At 35.7% G+C, this 25,234-nt stretch overlaps 1 protein-coding gene across 4 annotated transcripts in view; it reads right to left on the bottom strand.

Annotated features, from left to right (window-relative positions):
* The window catches only part of CCSER1 (coiled-coil serine rich protein 1), a 1,332,111-nt gene that overhangs the window by 747,218 nt on the left and 559,659 nt on the right, over nt 1-25,234 (bottom strand). The window contains exon 8 of one of the 4 annotated variants that reach the window (XM_057546973.1): nt 14,762-14,842. The exons of the other annotated variants lie outside the window; for them this stretch is intronic. Coding sequence (XP_057402956.1) covers nt 14,762-14,842 — 81 coding nt within the window. The remainder of the gene's footprint in view (nt 1-14,761; nt 14,843-25,234) is intronic. 4 annotated transcript variants of the gene reach the window in all.

Below are 25,234 nucleotides of genomic sequence, written 5' to 3'. Positions count from 1 at the left end.
GCAGCAAACAAGTTGGAAAAAGGATGCTTATACTCTTTAGCACAAGGGACAGATTTTCAAAGTACAATGATGTTATGGAAGAGAATTACTAGATTCTAGAGAAAGACAATTTAGTCTTTGTTGATGAAGTAATGCTCAAGCTCCGATCTGAAGGATGAGTATAATTTTGCTGTGGAAAAAAGAAAAACAAAACACGCCTGGACTAAGGTAAAAGAGAACACAGAAAATTCAAGGAATTAAAAGATATCTAGTACAGACGAAGTATAAAACACAAGGGGATAGAATGGCACTTGACAATGCTGTACAATAAGTCCTATCACTTGGGCTTCTTAGACTCTGTCTTAAGGACAAAGGGAATGAAGGTGTTTAAAGACAAGGTTTTTTGTTTTTTGTTTTTGTATGGATATGACAATATTTACATAAAGTTGGAAGAATGATTGGGGAAATAAGGGGAGGAGATAGAGTAGTAAGAGAGGAAGTGAGGATACCAATTAGGAGGCTATTATAATAGTAGAGAAAATAGATAACAGTATTTTACCTAAATTGCTAGTGGTGGACCTGAATTACAGATTTTGTCCCAAGTCCTCTGGAAAAATGCTCAACTACTGTCTGAAATAATTTTTATCAAGGTATTAATGCACACAATTTTAAAATGCATAATTGTAAATCAATTCAATGTGGTTTAATAAAGAATTTTCAAAAGTCAATTAAGAACCTTTAAGCCTGTCTCTAAGGGATCAGGAATCTTGAGGAACGCAAGGTTCCCTCTGGTTAAACATGGTATCCCACATGAAGTTCACTGACTTCATTGCAGATTGTTCCCTCCCCAAACATGAGACAGAATATAGGAAAAATATGTAATTTCTGGGGTGCTGGTTTTGGGAATGATAGATTTGGTTTTCTAATTTGTTTGTGTGTTGGTTTGGTTTAGTTTTCTACAAGAATGCATTTCCAATAATGTATTGGCATTTAATGGAGAACTTGAATACAATAAATTTTGCTTCTTGGATACTTCTATAGCAAGGTTTACTTGCAATCATCCAAGGAGAGATACATCTATCCATGCACTCATGCACATCCTACTTCCAAATTAATCTTCTCAATATATTTTTCAAAATCTTGAATTGTGTTTCTTTCTATTTAGGGACTTATGAATACATAGATACAGTATAAATCTTCTCCCTATCATAGTCTTCCAATTGCCAGTGTCTGTAAAATACAGATTCAACATATTAGCTTTTGTTAGACCTGAATTTTCTACTTCCTACAGTAGTAACTTTAAGCAGCATAGTGTTCAAGACAGTATAATTTGCGTTATACCATTATCAGGCAAAAATAGTGCTTATATTTTAAAGAGAACTACATGAAAAAAGTCTAATGAATGTATTCAGTCATGAGGCAGTGAATTGTCTTCTTTTTCCCCCCAATATATTAAACCAAAAGAGTACGGAATATTTAGGGGAAAGAAGAGCTATTACTAAAAGAAGCAGCTAACATTTATTTTGTTTTACTTGTACGTCAGGAACTCTGGATAAATTATCTCATTTAACCCTTACAATAACCCTGAATTAGGAACTTACGTTTTGTGATCAAGCATTGAGAAACCAATGTTTTAAATGTGTTAATAATGCACTCAATCTACCAGAACTACCCTGTAACAGTATTAGGTCTCTTTGGCTCCAATGTCTAGATATTTCAGTATGATGATATATTGTCTCTTTCATAAAACATTTACAATATGCCAAGCATTCCTAGTTGTTTTAAGCACATTTAATTTAGTTAGTACAATAATTCTGCTGGACAGACACGGTAGATATTAGTATCTATATTGTACAGATTTAAAAATCCCTGAAACTCAGAGAGGTTTAAATAAATCTTCTAATGTCACAAGTTAAGTAGTGGACAGAGAGAAGTAATGGAGTTCTCATTTGAATCTATACATTTTGACACCAAAGTACACTGTTTTTTTTTGGTTTCAAATTATCCAAGATAAATAACAGAAATGGTGACAAATTATCAGGAGAAAACTAAGCGAGGGAGGGGTAATAGAAAGTGCTGGATGTGAAGTCTTAGAGTCCAGCAGGTTATGTGTAGAGGCATTTTTTAAGTTGTCTTTTATAACAGAGATTTGTTGATTAATAAATATATTCTTTTTTTTTTTTTAATACTTTTTGAGTGCCTACCCTGTGCCAGACACTGGGTATATAATGTTGAAAGAAACAAGCTTCCAGTTGAGAAATGAGAAAACTCAGTTAACTAAGGCTTACTAGGGGTGGCAGGATGGAGAATAGTGAGGAATAGAAATGTATAGAAATAGTAAGGAACAGAAATGTATTACAGAGTTACAGAATTAAAAAACTTTGTCATTTACTAGCTATCTGACCTTTCTCAAATTCCTTAGTATCTTGGCACTTCAGTTTCCTCATATGAAATATGAGGGAAATATTAGTGCTTAATTGATGTGGTTGCTGTAGGCAGTAAAATGAGTGACTAAGACTAATATGTGTCAATATATGTAAATCACTTAGAAGGGGTGCCTGCCTTGCAAGCACTCAATAAATATTAGTTATTTAGCATTACATAAATGTTGGATGTTATAACGATATCATGTTTCCTATTAATATTAAAGCACATCACCAAAGTTTATTCAATGTATAGCTAACTCTTAATATGTACCATTAATTAGATCTACTAATTGGAACAAGATTTTTTCAAACAGGGATTTCTGTTCACAACAAAGTCAGTTGTAGGTCTGAAAATTTTCCTAAAGCTCTTATTTAATTTTCTCTTATCTTTGAGATAATTTTCCAAAAATTTACTTCTCTTAGTGAGACTTACATGCAACATTCTTCTATTCAGCAGCATGTTTCTCCGTCTCTCAGAAACTACATGGAGATCCATGGCTATGCCAATAAAATGTCAGAGAAATATTAAGGGCTTATAACACCTTGATGCTATAAAATGTACCACCTTGATTTCAGAAGAAATGAACTGGAATTAAAAAGGGAAATTGTTGATCTACCAGAGGGCAGACAGCAGAAGCAAGACGAACTACAATCCTGCAGCCTGTGGAACAAAAACCACATTCACAGAAAGACAGACAAGATGAAAAGGCAGAGGGCTATGTACCAGATGAAAGAACAAGACAAAACCCCAGAAAAACAACTAAATGAAACGGAGATAGGCAATCTTCCAGAAAAAGAATTCAGAATAATGATTGTGAAGATGATCCAGGACCTGGGAAAAATAATGGAGGAAAAGATGGAGAAGATGAAAGAAATGTTTAAGAAACATCTAGAAGAATTAAAAACAAACAAACAGAGATGAACAATACAATAACTGAAATGAAAACTACACTAGAAGGAATCAATAGCAGAATAACTGAGGCAGAAGAACAGATAAGTGACCTGGAAGACAGATTGGTGGAATTCACTGCAGCAGAAAAAAATAAAGAAAAAGAATGAAAAGAAATGAAGACAGCTTAAGAGACCTCTGGGACAACATTAAACGCAACAACATTCACATTATAGGGGTACCAGGAGAAGAGAGAGAGAAAGGACCCGAGAAAATATTTGAAGAGATTACAGTCGAAAACTTCCCTAACATGGGAAAGGAAATAGCCACCCAAGTCCAGGAAGGGAACCGAGTCCCATACAGGATAAATCCAAGGAGAAACACGCCAAGACACACAGTAATCAAATTGGCAAAAATTAAAGACAAAGAAAAATTATTGAAAGCAGCATGGAAAAAACGACAAATAACATACAAGGGAACTCCCATAAGGTTAACAGCTGATTTCTCAGCAGAAACTGTACAAGCCAGAAGGGAGTGACATGATATACTTAAAGTGATGAAAGGGAAGAACCTACAACCAAGATTACTCTACCCAACAAGGATCTCATTAAGATTCGATGGAAAAATCAAAAGCTTTACAGACAAGCAAAAGCTAAGAGAGTTAAGGACCACCAAACCAGCTCTTCAACAAATGCTAAAGGAACTTCTCTAAGTGGGAAACACAAGAGAAGAAAAGGACCTACAAAAACAGAACAAACAATTCAGACCCAAAACAATTAAGAAAATGGTCGTAGGAACATACATATCGATAATTACCTTAAATGTGAATGGATTAAATGCTCCAACCAAAAGACACAGGCTGGCTGAATGGATACAAAAACAAGACCCATATATATGCTGTCTACAAGAGACCCACTTCAGCCCTAGGGACACATACAGACTGAAAGTGAGGGGATGGAAAAAGATATTCCATGCAAATGGAAATCAAAAGAAAGCTGGAGTAGCAATACTCATATCAGATAAAATAGGCTTTAAAATAAAGAATGTTACAAGAGACAAGGAAGGACACTACGTAATGATCAGGGGATCAATCCAAGAAGAAGATATAACAATTATAAATATATATGCACCCAACATAGGAGCACCTCAATAATAAGGCAACTGCTAACAGCTCTAAAAGAGGAATTCGACAGTAACACAATAACAGTGGGGGACTTTAACACCTCACTTACACCAATGGACAGATCATCCAAACAGAAAATTAATAAGGAAACACAAGCTTTAAATTACACAATAGACCAGATAGATTTAATTGATATTTATAGGACATTCCATCCAAAATCAGCAGATTACACTTTCTTCTCAAGTGCGCATGGAACATTCTCCAGGATAGATCACATCTTGGGTCACAAACCAAGCCTCAGTAAATTTAAGAAAATTGAAATCATATCATGCATCTTTTCTGACCAAAACGCTATGAGATTAGAAATGAATTATAGGGAAAACATACATAAAAAACAAACACATGGAGGCTAAACAATACGTTACTAAATAAGCAAAAGTTCACTGAAGAAGTCAAAGAAGAAATCAAAAAATACCTAGAGACAAAGGACAATGAAAACACAGCAATCCAAAACCTGTGGGATGCAGCAAAAGCAGTTCTAAGAGGGAAGTTTATAGCTATACAAGCCTACCTCAAGAAACAAGAAAAATCTCAAATAAACAATCTCACGTTACACCTAAAGGAACTAGAGAAAGAAGAACAAACAAAACCCAAAGTTAGCAGAAGGAAAGAAATCATAAAGATCAGAGCAGAAATAAATGAAATAGGAACAAAGAAAACATAGCAAAGATCAATAAAACTAAAAGCTGGTTCTTTGAGAAGATAAACAAAATTGATAAACCATTAGCCAGACTCATCAAGAAAAAGAGGGAGAGGACTCAAATCAATAAAATTAGAAAGGAAAAGGGAGAAGTTACAACAGACACGGCAGAAATACAAAGTATCCTAAGAGACTACTACAGGCAACTGTATGCCAATAAAGTGGACAACCTGGAAGAAATGGACAAATTCTTAGAAAGGTATAACCTTCCAAGACAGATCCACGAAGAAACAGAAAATATGAACAGACCAAGCACAAGTAATGAAATTGAAACTCCGATTAAAATCTTCCAACAAACAAAAGTCCAGGATCAGATGGCTTCACAGGTGAATTGTATCAAACATTCACAGAAGAGCTAACACCCATCCTTCTCAAACACTTCCAAAAAATTGCATAGGAAGGAAAACTCCCAAACTCATTCTATGAGGCCACCATCACCCTGATACCAATACCAGACAGAGATACTACAAAAAAAGAAAATTACATACTAATATCACTGATGAATATAGATGCAAAAATCCTCAACAAAATACTAGCAAACAGAATCCAACAACACATTAAAAGGATCATACACCATGATCAAGTGGGATTTATCCCAGATATGCAAGGATTCTTCAATATATGCAAATCAATCAATGTGATATACCATATTAACAAATTGAAGAAGAAAAACCATATGATCACCTCAATAGATGCAGAAAAATCTTTCGACAAAATTCAACACTGATTTATGATAAAAACTCTCCAGAAAGTGGGCATAGAGGGAACCTACCTCAACATAATAAAGGCCATATACGACAAACCCACAGCAAACATCATTCTCAATGGTGAAAAACTGAAAGCATTTCCTCTAAGATCAGGAACGAGACAAGGATGTCCACTCTCACCACTATTATTCAACATAGTTTTGGAAGTACTAGCCACGGCAATCAGAGAAGAAAAAGAAATAAAAGGAATACAAATGGTAAAAGAAGAAGTAAAGCTGTCACTGTTTGCAGAAAACATCATACTATACATAGAGAATCCTAAAGATGCCACCAGAAAACTACCAGAGCTAATCAATAAACTTGGTAAAGTTGCAGGATACAAAATTAATGCACAGAAATCTCTTGCATTCCTATACACTAATGATGAAAAATCTGAAAGACAAATTAAGGAAACACTCCCATTTACCACTGCAACAAAAAGAATAAAATACCTAGGAATAAACCTACCTAGGGAGACAAAAGACCTGTATGCAGAAAACTATAAGACACTGATGAAAGAAATTAAAGATGATACCAACAGATGGAGAGATATATACCATGTTCTTGGATTGGAAGAATCAATATTGTCAAAATGACCATACTACCCAAAGCAATCTACAGATTCAATGCAATCCCTATCAAATTATCAATGGCATTTTTTACAGATCCAGAACAAATATCTTAAACTATGTGTGGAGACACAAAAGACCCTGAATAGCCAAAGCAGTCTTGAGGGAAAAAAATGGAGCTGGAGGAAACAGACTCCCTGACTTCAGACTATACTACAAAGCTACAGTAATCAAGACAATATGGTACTGGCACAAAAACACACATATAGATCAATGAACAGGATACAAAGCCCAGAGATAAACCCAAGCACCTATGGTCAACTAATCTATGACAAAGGAGGCAAGGATATACAATGGAGAAAAGACAGTCTCTTCAATAAGTGGTGCTGGGAAAACTGGACAGCTTCATGTAAAAGAATGAAATTAGAACACTCCCTAACACCATACACAAAAATAAACTCAAAATGGATTAGAGACCTAAATATAAGACCAGGCACTATAAAACTCTTAGAGGAAAACATAGGAAGAACATTCTTTGACATAAATCACAGCAAGATATTTTTTGATCCATCTCCTAGAGTAATGGAAATAAAAAGAAAAATAAACAAATGGGACCTAATGAAACTTAAAAGCTTTTGCACAGCAAAGGAAACCATAAACAAGACGAAAAGACAACCCTCAGAATGGGAGAAAATATTTGCAAATGAATCATCGGACAAAGGATTAATCTCTAAAATATATAAACAGCTCAATATTAAAAAAACAAACAACCCAATCCGAAAGTGGGCAGAAGACCTAAATAGACATTTCTCCAAAGAAGACATACAGATGGCCAAGAAGCACATGAAAAGCTGCTCAACATCACTAATTATTAGCGAAATGCAAATCAAAACTACAATGAGGTATTACCTCACACCAGTTAGAATGGGCATCCTCAGAAAATCTACAAACAACAAATGCTGGAGAGGGTGTGGAGAAAAGGGAACCCTCTTGCACTGTTGGTGGGAATGTAAATTGATACAGGCACCATGGAGAACAGTATGGAGGTTCCTAAAAAAACTAAAAATAGAACTACCATATGACCCAGCAATCCCACTACTGGGCATATACCCAGAGAAAACCATAATTCAAAAAGACACATGCACCCCAATGTTCATTGTAGCACTATTTACAATAGCCTGGACATGGAAGCAACCTAAATGCCCATCGACAGATGAATGGATAAAGAAGATGTGGTACATATATACAACAGAATATTACTCAGCCATAAAAAGGAACGAAATTGGGTCATTTGTAGAGACGTGAATGCATCTAAAGACCGTCATACAGAGTGAAGTAAGTCAGAAAGAGTAAAACATATATTGTATAATATAAACGAATATATGTGGAACCTAGAAAATGGCACAGATGAACCGGTTTGCAGGGCAGAAAAAGACACAGAAGTAGAGAACAAACGTATGGACATCAAGGGGGGAAGTGGCTGGGGGGGGGTTGGTGGTGGGATGAATTGGGCAATTGGGATTGACACGTATACACTGATGTGTATAAAATTGATGACTAATAAGAAAATAAATAAATAAACATTAAAAAAAAAAGAAATCTAAACCCTTCTTGTAAGTAGAATATGAAGTATTTAACACACTGATCCTAGCCTCACCTCTATTAAACCTGTATTGTGTATCAGTCAAAATCAAAACTGTGTTGTTAGAATAAAACGCCTTAAAAAACAAAAAAAAAAGGGAAATTTTTGTACTTCATACAATATTTTTGATTGTCATAGTAAAAATTTACTTAAAACACCAAACTTACTATCAGTGGCACTTTTAACAGTTTGGAGTACACTGCTTTTGCCTAACTCCCACATTTTACACATGAAAATACTGAATTCCATGCTGGGTAAATCACTTTCTCAAGACCATACAGCTAGATAATAAAGGAACCTGTACCAAAAGCTTGTCCCCTATCTGCTGGTCACAGCACAGAACCAACTCATCCTCACATAAAACAGCATCCGGACCCCAGAGTTATAGCTGATCCCAGATTGAGAGACATTTTACTCAGGTTTCCTAACCTTCTACGTACCAAAGCTGTCAGACTTTTAAATTCTGTTTTACAAACGAAAATACTCTGCACAGAATATCTAACCTCTTATTTTCTAAGGAACTATGAAATATTAGCTAAAAATTCATGAATGTAAATAACAATTTTGAATATGTTAATACCATACATTAAAATGTGCCTATTTTCAGTTAACCTGTTACAATCCTTCTGTATTAATTTTTAAATCTACATATTTCTAGTTTAAATTCTTAAGGGAGAAATCCATATGTGGGTCATAGCACTAATGAGTTTTAAGAATGGAAAGAGCTACATTTTTAAAACATTAAATTATAATGAAGATAGAATAAACCCCACCAAATATCTTTTCTTACTATTAACATTTGTAGTTCAGAAATTGTCTCATCATGTGCTACATTTAACAACCTTATCTCTTTGACAGTAAAATTATCTCTAAAACAATAGTTCTACATTGCCAAACTATTTATAACTGAATGGAATAATAATTCTTATGATGTTTCATCAGGCATCTTTGGAAAAGAGTTAACAAAAAATTATTATTATTATGTTTTGACATACTGAGCAGATACTTTAGCACTCTCTGGAGTGAAAACAGGCTGTGTTTTTATCACTTGATCTCAAGTACTCAATTCATCATTCTTATACGATCTCCAGGAGGATATGTGGAGTGGGTTCATTCAGTTTTAGTTTTCAAGGTGCTGAAGAGATATTATCATACAATGACTCATTTTTCCTTGTTAAATCCATTATAGGAGAACTCAAATAGAAAATGATTTTGTCAATAAGTAATCTGGGCAGAGTTTAGAAGCTATACATTTCATTTAAAACGTTGATCAGCGATTTGTGATTTTTTTAGCTTAAATCCACAAAGCCTAGTTATCCATTTTTAAGGCTCAAAATTTTATTCTTACATACAAGCCTATCAATGAACTTTTTGGATAGGAGTGGGTGAGATTAATGAGCTTGTTATAATTCATTAGAAAGTGGTATGTGGATGACTGCCTACTTTAATTAGTTTTATTACTGTAGAAAATTGTTTCATATGCCAAGTTCATCACCAAGCACGCCTGGAAAACATTAGAGCAGTAATCAGACTTGATATGAGGTACCTTTCATTAGGCAGTATGGCTAACAGCACTTATAATGAACAAGGAGGGTATTAAAAAGATGGACATGACAGCATTTAGCAAGAAGGAATATATCAGATCAGCTATTTTTGTGAAGCAAAGTGCAAAGTATAGTACTTCAAAATACTGTTGTGGCATACAGGGTATTAGATTCATAATTATGGCAAAACATTTAAGTATCTCAGGTTCATCTAATAAATCTCAATGCAATTTTTCTATGACTCATACATTATCATGAAAATGTTAGTAACCAGATCTTCTAACAAAGTAATACTTCAAATGATGTTTTTTAACCATTACCACCCCAAGGAATAATACACCTATAACTTTGATCAGATAGAAAACTCAAGTCACAATGTGAAGGAACAAATCCAAATATAAAGCATTATTTCAGATTAGAGGTAAATGAAAAACTATGACTGTACTCCATTGGAATTGACTGGCCTCTTTTGGTTAGTTCTGAGTAATAAAAATATTTCTTTTTAAGATGTTCTTAATACTTTTTTTACCTGAGGTCAAAATTAACCTTAGAATCATTTAATATTTAAGATTTTGGCCTCATATAAATATTAGAAGTTAAACCTCATGAACTAACTAGAAAATAAAGAAGAAACTATATACCCCTATACTCTCTCACTCTGACGACATTCATATCATTCATAATTTACCAAATTTTATTTTACCATATCTTGTTAAGTAGTGTTTAAGAAGCATAGTCCTCATGTCACTGATCAAGAGATGAATGTTATTACGTTTTTACATATATCGATAGCATGTTGAAGTTTCTGACCACCCAATCTAATGTTTACTTAAAAAAAAAAAAATCTTTATTTATTTGTCTGTGCCAGGTCTTAGTTTTGGCATGCGGGATCTAGTTCCCTGACCAGGGATTGAACCCTGGCCCCCTGCATTGGAAGCATGGAGTCTTAACCACTGGACCACCAGGGAAGTCCCTAACATTTACCTTTAAGAGTACATTTTCTCAATATTTAGAATTATTCCTTTAATTACGTGAGCTATACACTCAAGACATTCTAATTTCTCTTCTGCTATTACAGAAATAATGCTAGTGTAATTTCAGGTGGAGAACTGCAATTTCTGGCTTCTCCTCTAATGTATTTTGTTTTCACTGGAAATGTTCTAATCACAAAGCATAACTGTTCAATAAGCTATCATTAAATAACAAATGCAGAAAATACCAGCAACTGTTTTTCCATTCAATATAGATATCACCTAGGTTGAATAAAATCTAACTTTAAAAATATTAGGAATAAGGTGGAAAAGCATTTAACCATGTCCTATTCGTGAGTAATCTTATCAAAACAATAACAAACAAACCTAACCATCATCACTAACAGTAAGAGACACAACAAAGTACCCCAGTTGCGAACCCCACAAGTATTTTTAGTGTCCTAAGGAAAGTTGCTTGCCTAAGGTTTATTAGTAGCTTTCAAAATTACATTGTAAATATTCTGATATCCTATCTTACAACACAGTGATTCAGGATACAAGTCCACCATCAATTACTTTTATTAAAGGCAGAAAGCATCATAAAATTCAGCTATGCGTATGCTTAAAATTAAAATAAAGGCAATCAGTAGTATTAAAAATGTTTGCCTATTTTGTAGTCATTTCAAAAAATTACTCTTTTTGGGTTATATTTCATTTTGTTTGCAATACAGATTATTGATTAGTGAGTAAAAGAGGATATAAAAACTTGGGAGGAAAAATAACATTTTTCCTTTTGTGTGATAAAAAGAAAGGTCTTCACAAGGAAAGACACTTACTAGATAAAATCATTTTTTAACACAATAAGAAAAGCCTACTTTTCTTTAAGAGGAAATCAATTTAACAGACAAGTCACAGTAATTCTGCCAGGATGTTCTTGAGATTACAGAATGATTTGAGGCTTCATTTTATCTGCTACACCACAACTCAAAATGTTGGAAAACTACAATAACTTAAGCGTAAGCATGAAAATATTTTCAAGTATGAAAACAGTCTGGTGATTGATTAATCTGCCATTAAAGAGTTGTAATTCCTAGTCAGTTTTTCACATGACACTGAAATATCTGCATTTTGTTCCAGTAGTGAGTGTGAGTTATACCTGACATTTTCTGTGAGAAATTTTTGCCTATTAGCATATATAAAGCAGTCATCAATAAATAATAAATATATATTTGGTAAGTCTTTCACGCATCACCTATCAAAAACTGGTCTTAATTTTGATAGTGAAAAGTAATTGATATAAAGTTTGCCATGTTTTCTCTCAACATGTTTATGAAACCACTGAAACTTAATTAACTAATATACTGATTCGAAAACAAAACTCTACTGATAATCTTCACTGCCCCCCTAAAATAATATTTTGAATAACAATGCTAAGAAAATCTTTAAGAAATAATGGAATGTATTTAGAATTCAAAATTGTTACATAAATTCTTTCTTTTTTATTTTTTAAATTACACCACATTAGTAGCATTTTTGCTTTGAAGCTAAATGTTCTCAGAGTGAAAAGTCACTGTAGAACTAAAATTTATGAGTAGAATTGTGTAATTTCTTGCCTTAGTCTTACAGTACCTGGGATTTAAACAAAGTTGAAAACTCAGGGGACTATCTAGTCAAAATTTATACTGATTATATGTTTTAGCTCCTTCCAATTGCCAGCGATAATGATGCCTAAGAATCACTCCATGACACCAATTTAAGTCACAGCAATGTAGAAACAGTAATAGGAAACCAGAGGATACATCACACAAAGCTGTGTGTAAAAAGAAAAGCAAGTATTATCTGCTGGGGTTCCAAGTGAAATCCAAATTCCCATTCCAGTACTGGAACCTATGAAATTGGCACAAAATTGAAAACCCTTAAATTAACCAAACCACCTCATGAGCTACGGCCCAACACAACATATTTGGAAGTTGTTTACATTCAAAATACTGCCTCACTTTTTACAAAAATGTCACTTTTGTTCCACTTCTTTGCTTCTTAGCGCCTGACATTTTCTAAATACAATCACTTTATCTGGTAAAAGGGCTTTAGCACTTTCCCTCTCTAGTTGGGAGGAAAAGAAAGAGTAGGATGTACAAAGAATAGATTTTGATTTCTACCAATTCAAGTATAAAATTGTAAGATGGTATAAATGGGTCAATGAAAATATATTTTCCTTTAAGACATCCATTTCTTCATAAAAAATTTGGTTATTCAATAATGTTATTTAAAGAAAAATAGATGATTATCAAATCACTAGTAAAAAAAATAGCATTATGTATAACAAATAATGTAAAATATATTTTTATTTCTTTGAATATTTGGGTGGTAAGTTTAATAAATTAAACTAAAAGCTTTAGAATAACATGTTTTATAAATAAACAAAAATACCATTAGAAATAAAATACGAAATTTTTTTTTCTAATAAAGAGATTTTATTCTAAAGATAAGACTATTATGGACTGAATGACTGTCCCGCCAATTCGTATGCTGAAGTCTAACCACCGAAGTAAGTTAGATGAGGTCGTGAGGGTGGGGCCTCATAATGGAATTAGTGTCCTCCTAAAAAGAGGCAGAGAGACTAGAGTTTTCTCTCTCTTTCTCTGTCTGTCATATGAGGACAGGATAAGAAGGAGGCTACCTGCACGCCAGGAAGGGGCCCTTGAAGGAATCAAATTTGCCGGCACCTTGATCTTGGCCTTCCCAGCCTCCAGAACTGTGAGAATAAGTATCTGTTGTTTAAGCCACCCAGTCTATATGGTGTTTAGTTACAGCAGCCTGAGCTGATTAAGACAAAAACCAACAGGTGATAATTAGGAAAATTTATGTAAATATTAGCAGCATGTAAGCACTTTAAAATTATAGCTATATAAAAGGCTAAATAACAAATAATGCATTAAAAAGTCCGTAGCTATATTTATGACAGCAAAAGCAGTCCCACAAAAGAGCAATATTCTGTACGTGCAGGATAATCATTAGGTCCTAAATAAATTTTTAAAATATCTCTTGCCTCTAGTACTTTTTTTTCCTTTGAAATGAATGAAAAACATCAAAACTACTGTTTTCCTAACTTAAGTGATAGATTTCATTTGCATTATTGTTCAAATGACTTGTTCCATTCAGACTTTTAGTAAACTATTGAGCATGAAATTTTATTTGACTCCTAGAGTTTGACTTTGTCAGTAACTCAGTTTCTTCGTCATTTGCATGTGGTTGTGCTTTTGTGAGTGTGTACATGTGTGAAAGAGAAAAAGCAGCTCATGAGAAAGAAGGCAAGAATGAAGCAACTGAGTAACAGGAAGACAGAAAGTGCCAGGGAGAGATTTGGATAAGGGGGTCAGTGGAAGAAGAGAAAATGAGAGGAAGAAAAAGGAAGACAGTGATTGGTACAGTAGATGGTAACCTCTGTATACACCAAAGGATAACAAATAAATAATAGATAATACAAGGAAGATAATTTGCTTTGGGCTTTTTTCCTAACATTTGAGGATAACATTAAGATACTGAAAATCTTGTTTAATAACTCATTCTTTGACATATATGTTACTGAAATATTAATCTAAATGACATATGACCCAGTCTAAAAATGGTAATCCTTATATGCCCTAATTTTTCCTTTTGTGATTTCAAGTTTTTGACCTTCCACTCACATATTTAGTACCAAACATATATTGAGTGTGGTATTAATCATCTGTAGGTGTGTAACAAATTAAATAGAACAAATATTTATTATCTCATTCAGTTTCTGTGAGTTAGGAATCTGGGTGTGGTTTAGCTGGGTGTTGGGCTTAAGGTCTCTGGAGGTTGTAATCAAGATATAAGCCAGGGCTGCAGTCTTCTCGAATACAGATCAACTCGAGCTAAAGCACCCTCTTCCAAGCTCACTAACATGAGTGTGTCTATAGGGCTGCCTCATAACACGGAACCTTCCCAAGGGCAAGTGGTCCAAGTAAGAGAGAGTAAGTTAGAATGACCAAGAAAGGCAGCCTAGATATGAATGATCTAATATATAACTTGGTAAAAATTACATTTTTCTCAGCAATCTACTTAATAACACACACAAAGATATTCACCAAAAAGTAGCCTTTTGAGTTCACCATTAGGACAACCATTTGGTTTAGTTTAGCATCAGCAAACTGGAACTCAGCTGATTTCTAGAGAGAAAAAAAGATCACAGATAATTTTCAAAGCAGAAGAACTAACCGTTTAAACCTATAATATTATTTCAATCATCAAAGAAATGGCAAATGCAAAGTTCAAATACAATCATGTTATGATGCCTTCGCTCTACAAAAAAATGTTCTATATTTTGCATTTTGCCTCTTTTAGAATTGTGAAGAGTTGCACTATTGTTAAATTATTTTCAGATTAGTTTACTATACCTTAAAAAAACAAAACAAAACAAAAAACTGTAGGAACACAGAAAAGCAGAACAATGCATCTGTTACACTGCACATTTCTTTAAATGTCTTCTTATGGGATCACTCCAGAAGGCTCCGCCAGGCAAATATCGTGAATGTTAAGATAATGACTATCATACACATTTTTTGAAATTTGAATGATGCACAGAGCATCTGTGAGGTAGCTGGGTACCATTCTCTAGTCAGATAAACGGCATTCAACTTGCTCTGTAGTACAATCACATTCAACAGGTAATTCATCTTAAGTTGAACTGAGTGTGAAAGTAGTGACGAATTGCTCTGGATCTCCTAAACCACAGAGTATAGATAGAACACATCTCATATGAGCTCTAGTGCACAAAATTTAAGGGTCCTTAAGGGTCCATAAATGTTTTATATCTTTAACTGTCTCTACTTCTGTATCAATGGAGAGATAAATATGAGTTACTGTCAGAATTTGTGAACACAGAGAAAGACTCCAGAAAAAAAAAACTAAACTCCATTAATGTGTGCGTATGTGTATAATGTTTAATTTTAATACCAGATGGCATTTGTCACATAAGGACAAGGTCCTTTTGATTATGATTTACTTCAAATTATTTGTATACAATTTATTACAAATAGGTAATATATACAAATAAAATCAATTAATTTCTGTTTAAGTGTTAAGATATTTTGCTTCTACTTAGTTGTACCTGGTGTTGCTTAATATACACAATCCTGAAAATCTGATTTATAAATAAAACTTTTGCATAAAGAACATTTTACATGAATTGGGGAAACTGTGTGTTCAACTGCCCCTTGAACAACATGAGTTTGAACTGTACAGGTTCACTTATAAGGTGATATTTTTCAATAGTAATACAGTACTACACAATCTGCAAGGTTGGTTGACTCCACAGATGTGGAGGGCCGACTATAAATTATACTTGGATTAACCCCTGAGTTGTTCAAGAGTCAACTATATTTTCATAAAGAGAGTATCCATCTGCATTAGAAAGACTTACCTGCTATGTTCACACATGGGTAGGCTGTTTAATTAAGATTGATGAGTTTCTTGTTTAGATTTTTGGCATATTGCAAGTCTCCAAATTTCAAACAATTTATGTTCTAGAAGTTTCTGTCTAGGTAAGTTTATGAAAATGTAATATATGCATCCCCTTTTCTTCCTCCAATGTTTTCAGTGATCCTGCCTACTCTTTTGGCTTCAACCGCCTCCCATTATAGGAACCCATACAGCTAACAGTCATGAACTACTTGTACGACTTCACACAGACTGTACTTACCTCCATGCTTCCACCATCTTCCCTTCTGCTCAGAATGGCCTTTCCCTATTCTAGCACAATCTGACTTATTATTAAAAATTCAGCTCAAATATTAGCTTTCTGGGAAATATGGAATCTCTTGGTCAAAATTAGATGTGTTTACTTAAAAATCTATTTTAACCCTTAACAATCTAGCCTATAATTGTAGTTTGTTTGTTTCTTGCCCCACTCCTCACTAGAATGCAATTTCTTAGAGGAAAGAAACCATGGCTCAATTGACTTTGCAATCCTTACTACAGTGGAGTAACTGGAAAAGAATAAATATTTTTTTAAAAGTTGTCTGAGTAAGAAAAATGGAAAGAGGGGAAGGCTCTCCTTTAAACCTCTGAATCCCAGATTCTAACAAAGAAGAGTACAGAGAATCCTAAACAAGTCTTCAGGTGTATTTCTTAATTGTCAAAGTTCTGGAGTGATCCTTGGGTAAAATATCTGTATATTAAGTGTTCATAGGTCAAGAAATGTTTAAAGAAACACAATATTAGGATGCCCCTTCGGGAGTCAGGAAAGAAATTTATCTCTCACTCTGTTTAATATCTGCATACGGATGCACTGCTAATAAGTGTATTAGGATTTTATGCAGTTATTCAGAATCCTTTAAGGAGACCAAAGGCTATTTAAGAACCCATTTTTGTTAAAAACAGGTTTCCCAAAGGCCTTGTACAGTTTGTCAAATAATAAGCCAATTCAAGCTTGATGTAGAAACACCTCTGAGAACATAGGAGAGAGTTAATTAAGTGAGTTAGTGACCCGTTTGCTAAGAATTGTGTTCCTGATTGGAAAGAACATTGGACAGAAGTATTTTACAGAGATTGTTGCAGACACAATGGGTTGCCATGATTTTTTCCTCTACATTTCATTTGAGAAAAGAAAGAAGTATAGGCCACCAAAGGAGAATGAAACAATGAGATACTTCATAGAATAAAGAAAATTATTTTGTATTTACAAAATGGTTGGTCAGTTTAGTAGGCAGTGACAAATTCTTATTGGTTAACAATACAGTCATCATTAAAGTATTTGGAAGTGACATAGGCCAGCAGAAAAGAGAGCCTGAATTGCTACTAATATCCAAATTACAAGTGACTTTTTAGGAAATCATGGGCTAGGGATTTTCAAGTAATTCCCTTGTTGAGAAAAATAGTTTCCAAACATGGCATAAATTAATTTTCTTCATTGTTCTGTTAAATAGCTTAATTGGTTAAGTTTTATACGTTATTATTATAATTAATACTTTAAAAATTTTACACTTTTATTTTAATAAATACTTCACTTCTTACAGAGAAAATATTATGGCCTTGATACTCTGCTTTGCTTTCTGTTTAAATGAGGCCTGTCATTACACTCCATGCAGCCCACACCTCATGCACTGCCATCATTAGGTGACAAGTGATATCTCTGTAGGCATAAGATACCTAAGAAAAAATAACCAGTATTTTTGGTGTGTTCCATACATGCAGGTTTATCAGTGATGCTGTCTATACTTAAAGACCAAGTGGTGGTCTTTTAAAGATTTATTTTTTATTGATTGATTGATTGCTATGTTGGGTCTTTGTTTCTGTGCTAGGGCTTTCTCTAGTTGTGGCAAGCGGGGGCCACTCTTCATCGCGGTGCGCGGGCCTCTCACTATCGCGGTCTCTCTTGTTGCGGAGCACAGGCTCCAGAAGTGTAGGCTCAGTAGTTGTGGCTCACGGACCTAGCTGCTCCGCGGCATGTGGGATCTTCCCACACCAGGGCTCGAACCCGTGTCCCCTGCATTAGCAGGCAGATTCTCAACCACTGCGCCACCAGGGAAGCCCCAAGTGGTGGTCTTTAAGCTTCTCAAAGGCAGCTGAACAGCTTCCCAGATTAGTTCTATTTATATTCTAGTTTTTTACTAGTTGGCTATTATCAATAATTTGTTAACAATAAATCAGACAAAATACTTGTTCATTGTATTAAATGAATTAGAAATAGTATTACTGTTTACTTTTTGCAATTTTTCAAATATTAATAGAGAATCTATTACTTTTATTAACTGTAATAAATGTTGTAAAAGACCCAAAATGACAAGATAAAAATTCAAATTACTGAAGAAGAGTGCACATTTTATATGATAGGAAAATATAAATGATCTCATATCTCATATCTCCCCCACTAGATGTTAACGGTAAAATCTTATTAATAGTAGCATTAATTCAAATGTGAAAAAAAGAGTGAAATTATATAGAGTCAGCATTTATATTGTAAGTGAATGTAACATCTTAACTTGAGTGTATTTTTAAAATAATTTACTGGTTAAAATTATAGACACTTTCAACCCAAAATGGCATGTATTACTTCATTTACTCATTTATTCATTATATATCTTGTGTGTCTTATTCTAAATAGCCAATAATTATTACTTAAAGGACTACTTTATTTTTTATTTATTTTTTATTCAATTTTTTCTGATTTTGAACTTCATGTGCTACTCTTTTTTTAATTATTAATTTTTATTGGAGTATAGTTGCTTTACAATGTTGTGTTAGTTTCTGCTGTACAGCAAAGTGAATCATCTATACATATACACATATCCCCTCTTTTTTGGATTTCCTTCCCATTTAGGTCACCACAGAGCATTGAGTAGAGTTCCCTGTGCTATACAGTAGGTTCTCATAGTTATCTATTTTATACATAGTAGTGTAAATATGTCAATCCCAATCTCCCAATTCATCCCACCCCTCCCTTCCTCCTTTGGTATCCATGCTTTTGTTGCCTACAACGGTGTCTCTATTTCTGCTTTGCAAATAAGTTTATCTGTACCATTTTTCTAGATTCCACATACAAGCTATATTATATGATATTTGTTTTTCTCTTTCTGACTTACTTCACTCTGTATGACAGTCTCTAGATCCATCCACATCTCTGCAAATGACACAATTTGGTTCCTTATTATGGCTCAGTAATATTCCATTGTATATATGTACCACATCTTCTTTATCCATTCTCCTGTTGATGGACATTTAGGTTGCTTCCATGCAAAGGACTACTTTAACTTGGTACATAAAACTAAACAAATGCATATTTATAAAGTTTCTTAGTAAAATATTTATACTTTGTGATCTTTTATAATATTAAAACATAACTTAAAAATTCATTTTATGACAAGTAGTTCAATACAGCTATTTTAACCATTTAAGTGTACCTTTCTTTAACTCAAACTTCTTATATTTTGTAAATTTTGTGAAATCTATAAAGTTGTTCTTCATCTATTCATCATTGCTTTTTTACTAATATACACTTGTGGTATATGTGTGGTGGTGGTGAGGAGAATGTTGAAAAGAATTAAATCTGTTTTGTGTGTAAAGATGTAGGTTTTCTATTTCTGAATAGATATATACATATATATACACATTTAATTCATTTATATGTATATACACATTTAATTATTTGTGTATATATACATACACAATTAGAATATACACATATTTATATAAGATATATAGATGTTTAGAAATGCTGACATGTACACACTGCTATATTTAAAATGGATAGCCAACAAGGACTTACTGTATAGCACAGGGAACTCTGCTCAATATTATGTGACAACCTCAATGGAAAAGAATTTGAAAAAGAATAGATACATGTATATGTATAACTGAATCACTTTGCTGTACACACCTGAAACTAACACAACACTGTTAATCAACTATACTACAATATAAAATAAAAAGTTTAATTAACTAATTTTAAAAAATGCTTATGTATGGCTCATAGTTCCACTCTTCCAAGATGTTTCAGAAATCTATGAATTCAGGTTTTCTGCTTGCCTTTAATTTAAAGGTAGTATCTGGATGTTTAGGAAAAAGCAGTCACAATTTGTGACCATGAGATCAAGCTTACAGGAAAATTTTAATTACTCTGTGCAATCAGATTATATCACCAGTATTTTGTACATATGAAAACACTAGAATCATAGAAATTTATGAATTCTGGCACCTGCTCTTCTCTGTCCTTGAAAAATATAGTCTACCTTATGTTCCCCTCTCATAGAAAGGCTATCCATACAGAGTAAAACATTAGAGAACTTGCCATTCCTATAGCTGTTTCTGAGAAGTTCTTCCTTTAAAAAGTTTCGTTTTATCATATCAGGTGATTCTGTGATGCCAGGGGTAGGTGCAGCTTGGCCCTCAAGCTGACCTTGGCAGAAACATAGGAGAGAATATTAATGAGGGCACTAACTTTGGCATTTTATACTAGACAGTAACTTGCCAAATCAATAAAAATTTCTCTCAACTGTGTGAATATCAGCCATCCCAAATGTATGTATGACAAATAGATATTAGGTATCAAAGAAGCACATAAACATCAGTGAACAGAAGTCATGACATGATGGGAATTATGTGACAACAGAAGCCAATCCTAAACAGAAGTTACCAGCTAGAAACAAAGGAAAATTGAGAGAAATTAGGCAATAGTGGAGGAGAAAAAGCAGATAAAGAAAAGCAGCACAGAAAAGGAGTAAAGAGTTTGGTCGACTCATGTGGTGGCTGTTGCATATCAGACCATGAGAACCACAGTGACTACTAGAGGATGATGATTTTCCAGTTCGCCATGAGTTCTTTGCTGGAGTCGCCTTACACGAGTTTGCAAGAGCTGACTCACCTTTTCCCAACTCCAGCTTCAGTGACTTGACCTGGTAGCTTGAAATTGGCCATGGTGGAGCAAGGGCACCACAGAATCTGGCAGATGCTACAAATCTGTTTCTCCTTAAAGAGCTGATTATTAACCATTTACCAGCACACCACTGGTTCTACTTATTTTGCTTCTGAAGCTGTTATTTTCCTCCTTAATTCCCTGTTTTATTTATAAAATAAACTCACTTCTACTGAAGTAGCTTGAGGTTTTTTGTTTTTGTTCTTGTTTTCTTTTTTTTTCTATTTCTCCAACATCCTGAAAAACCTGAATGCCATTTTCTAGTTATCCTTCCTATTCAGTGAGATTTACTGAAAGTCTATTATTAATTAGGCACTGTAGACAATGCATTATGCACAACCAATGCTGAGATAAATAAAACATCATACCAACCATCAGATCAATAATAGTCTAATGAAGAAACATAGGGAATTACTCCAATGCACTGGCATAGGTACTATAATTGAGCTTGTTTTGAGAGGTACAGAGGAAAAGCACAAAAGAAAGATACAGTCTACTACTTGGGAGGAAGTGTTCATGTCTGAAAATATTACTCAAAAAATTTAATTGTGGATCTTTGACTTAATGATGACTAAGCTTTGGTTATACAGATAGCTTATAAGGAGGCACAAGTTGTTCTAATAGAGGAGAAAAAAAAGGATTTAAGAGAAAACGGACTGAAGGGAGCCAGTAGAATGGTGCTAAAAGATCAAGGTGAAAGGGGGAATATTCAGATATCATAGTCACAAATGTCGGTAAGCTGCTTCTCCCTCCAAACAGTTTATCCTGCCTAACCATCACCATGAGACATGAGAACTTCTCTCAGTTCACTATCTTAGTCATCTGATTATAGTACTGTTGTATTATTTTCTTATTCAACACACTGCATCTTCCTCACTTTAGCATCCTTTACAGCAGGGGTCGCCAACCCCCGGGCCATGGACCGCTACCGGGTAGGTGGCCTGTTAGGAACCGGGCCGCACAGCAGGAGGTGAGCGGCAGGCCAGCGAGCGAAGCTTCATCCGTATTTAGAGCCACTCCCCATCGCTCACATTACCACCTGAGCTCCGCCTCCTGTCAGATCAGTGGTGGCATTAGATTCTCATAGGAGTGTGAACCCTACTGTGAACTGCACACATGAGGGATCTAGGTTACACGCTTCTTACGAGAATCTAATACCTGATGATCTGAGGTGGAGCTGAGGCGGTGAGGCTAGCGCTGGGGATACAGATTATTATTAGCAGAGAGGTGTGACTGCACAGAGACCAAAATAAATCAACTGCTTGCAGACTCATATCAAAACCCTATCAGTGGGCTTCCCTGGTGGCGCAGTGGTTGAGAGTCTGCCTGCTGATGCGGGAGACACGGGTTCGAGCCCTGGTCTGGGAGGATCCCACATGCCGCGGAGCGGCTGGGCCCGTGAGCCACGGCTGCTGAGCCTGCGCTTCTGGAGCCTGTGCCCCGCGACGGGAGGGGCCGCGATGGTGAGAGGCCCGCGCACCGCGATGAAGAGCGGTCCCCGCACCGCGATGAAGAGTGGCCCCCACTTGCCGCAACTGGAGAAAGCCCTCGCACGAACCAAAGACCCAGCACAGCCAAAAATAAATAAATAAATAAATAAATAAATAAATTAAAAAAAAAAAAAAAAAACCCTATCAGTGAGTGGCAAGGGACAAGCTGCATCTGGTGGCAGGCTTTATAGTGGCAAGTGAGTTGACGTACTTCAGTTGCACAGCTGCATCTGGTGGCAGGCTTTAAGTCAGAATCCAACACTTACTTTAGTCTGCACGTGGCCCGCCCATTATTTTATTTACCACTTCCTTTCCCACACTGCGCACTTGTCTCAGTCACAGTTTTGGTAAGCCCACAAGCTAACCCTAGCCAAAATGAGTTAAACACAAATGTCGCTGGCGAGCTTCTTTGGGAAGGGGGAAAGACCCAAGGATGAGACAGCAGAAGACTCGAAGACTGCCAACAAAAAGAAAGCTGCATTTAAAACAAAATACCGGGCTTCCCTGGTGGCGCAGTGGTTGAGAATCTGCCTGCTAATGCAGGGGACACGGGTTCGAGCCCTGGTCTGGGAAGATCCCACATGCCACGGAGCAGCTGGGCCCGTGAGCCACAGTTACTGAGCCTGCGCGTCTGGAGCCTGTGCCCCGCAACGGGAGGGGCCGCGATAGTGAAAGGCCCGCGCACCGCGATGAAGAGCGGTTCCCGCACCGCGATGAAGCGTGGCCCCCGCTTGCCGCAACTAGAGAAAGCCCTCGCACGAACCGAAGACCCAACACAGCCAAAAATAAATAAATAAATAAATAAATAAAGTAGCTATAAAAAAAAATTTAAAAAAAAAAAAAAAAAAAAAAAAAAACAAAATACCAAGAGTCCTACTTAAATTACGGGTTCATTGCAACAAGTGATTCACATTCTCCAAGCCCGCTTTGTTTAATGCGTGCTGACCGGCTATCCAACAAAGCCATGAAACCTTCAAAACTGCTTCGCCACATGGAGACCAAGCACCCTGCATTAAAAGACAATCCTTTGGAGGTTTTCAAAAGAAAAATATGTGAACACAAAGAACAGAAGCAATTATTCAAGGCCACCACTTCATCAAATGTTTCTGCACTGAGAGCATTATTCTTAGCGGCTAACCGCATTGCTAAAGCTAAGAAGCCCTTTACTTTTGGTGAAGAGTTGATCCTGCCTGCTGCTAAGGACATTTGCCATGAACTTTTAGGAGAGGTTGCAGTTCAAAAGGTCGCACGTGTTCCTCTTTTGGCTAGCACCGTAACTAGACGAATTGATGAAACAGCAGAGGATACTGAGGCATAACTGTTAGAGAGAATTAATCCAGGTTGACGAGTCTACCGACGTTGACAACAAGGCAACAATGCTGGGTTTTGTGCGATATGTTTTTCAGGAGGATGTGCATGAGGATATGTTATGTGCACTTTTGTTGCCAACCAACACCACAGCTGCAGAACTATTCAAGTCTTTGAATGATTACGTACCAGGAAAACCGAATTGGTCATTTTGTGTCGGTGTATGCACGGACAGAGCGGCTGCCATGACTGGATGGCTTTGTGGTTTCACTACTCGGGTCAAAGAGGTCACTTCTGAATGTGAGTCTATGCACTGTGTCATCCATAGAGAAATGCTGGCTAGCAGAAAAATGTCACCTGAACTTAACAACGTTTTGCAGGATGTGATTAAGATTATCAACCACATTAAAGTACATGCCCTTAACTCACGTCTGCGCAGCTCTGTGAGGAGATGGACGCAGAGCACACACGTCTTCTCTTATACACAGAAGTGAGACGGCTTTCTAAAGGGGAATCACTGGCCAGAGTTTTTGAGTTACAAGAGCCGTTCCAGAGATTTCTTTTAGAAAACAGTCACCACCGGCAGCACATTTCAGTGACAGAGAATGGGTCGCAAAACGTGCTTACTTGTGTGACATATTCAACATGCTCAACGAACTCAATTTGTCACTTCCGGGAAGAACGACAACTGTATTCAAGTCGATAGAGAAAGTGGCTACATTCAAAGCCAAACTGGAATTATGGGGGCGACGAGTGAACATTGGGATTTTTGACATATTTCAGACATTAGCAGAGATTTTGAAAGAGACTGAGCCAGGGCCTTCTTTCTCCCAGTTGGTGCAGGATCACCTACCTCAGCTTTCAAAAGAGTTTGAGCATTACTTCCCAACCACAAAAGACCCCCAAACTGGGAAGGAATGGATCCACGACCCATTTGTGAATAAGCCAGGTGAATCGACTTTGTCCGCACTAGAAGAGGATCAACTGCTTGAGATCACAAATGACGGTGGCCGTAGAAGTATGTGTGAGACAACTTCAAATCTCCTTACATTCTAGATTAAAGTCAAGACGGAATGTCCTGAGACTGCCACAAAAGCACTGAAAAGCCTGCTTCCATTTCCAACATCTTATCTTTGTGAAGCAGGGTTTTCAGCAGTGACGGCAACCGAACCGAGATTACAGAGTAGACTGGATATAAGCAACATACGTCGGTGTCACTGTCTCCTGTCACCCCCAGATGGGACCATCTAGTTACAGGAAAACAAGCTCAGGGCTCCCACTGATTCTGCATTATGGTGAGTTGCAGAATTATTTCATTATATATTACAATGTAATAATAATAGAAATAAAGT

The sequence above is a fragment of the Balaenoptera acutorostrata genome, chromosome 5 (assembly GCF_949987535.1).
Source record: "Balaenoptera acutorostrata chromosome 5, mBalAcu1.1, whole genome shotgun sequence".
Classification (NCBI taxonomy): Eukaryota; Metazoa; Chordata; class Mammalia; order Artiodactyla; family Balaenopteridae; genus Balaenoptera; species Balaenoptera acutorostrata.
The sequence above is the reverse complement of the archived record's forward strand: the minus strand, read 5'-3'. Positions and strand labels throughout refer to the sequence as shown.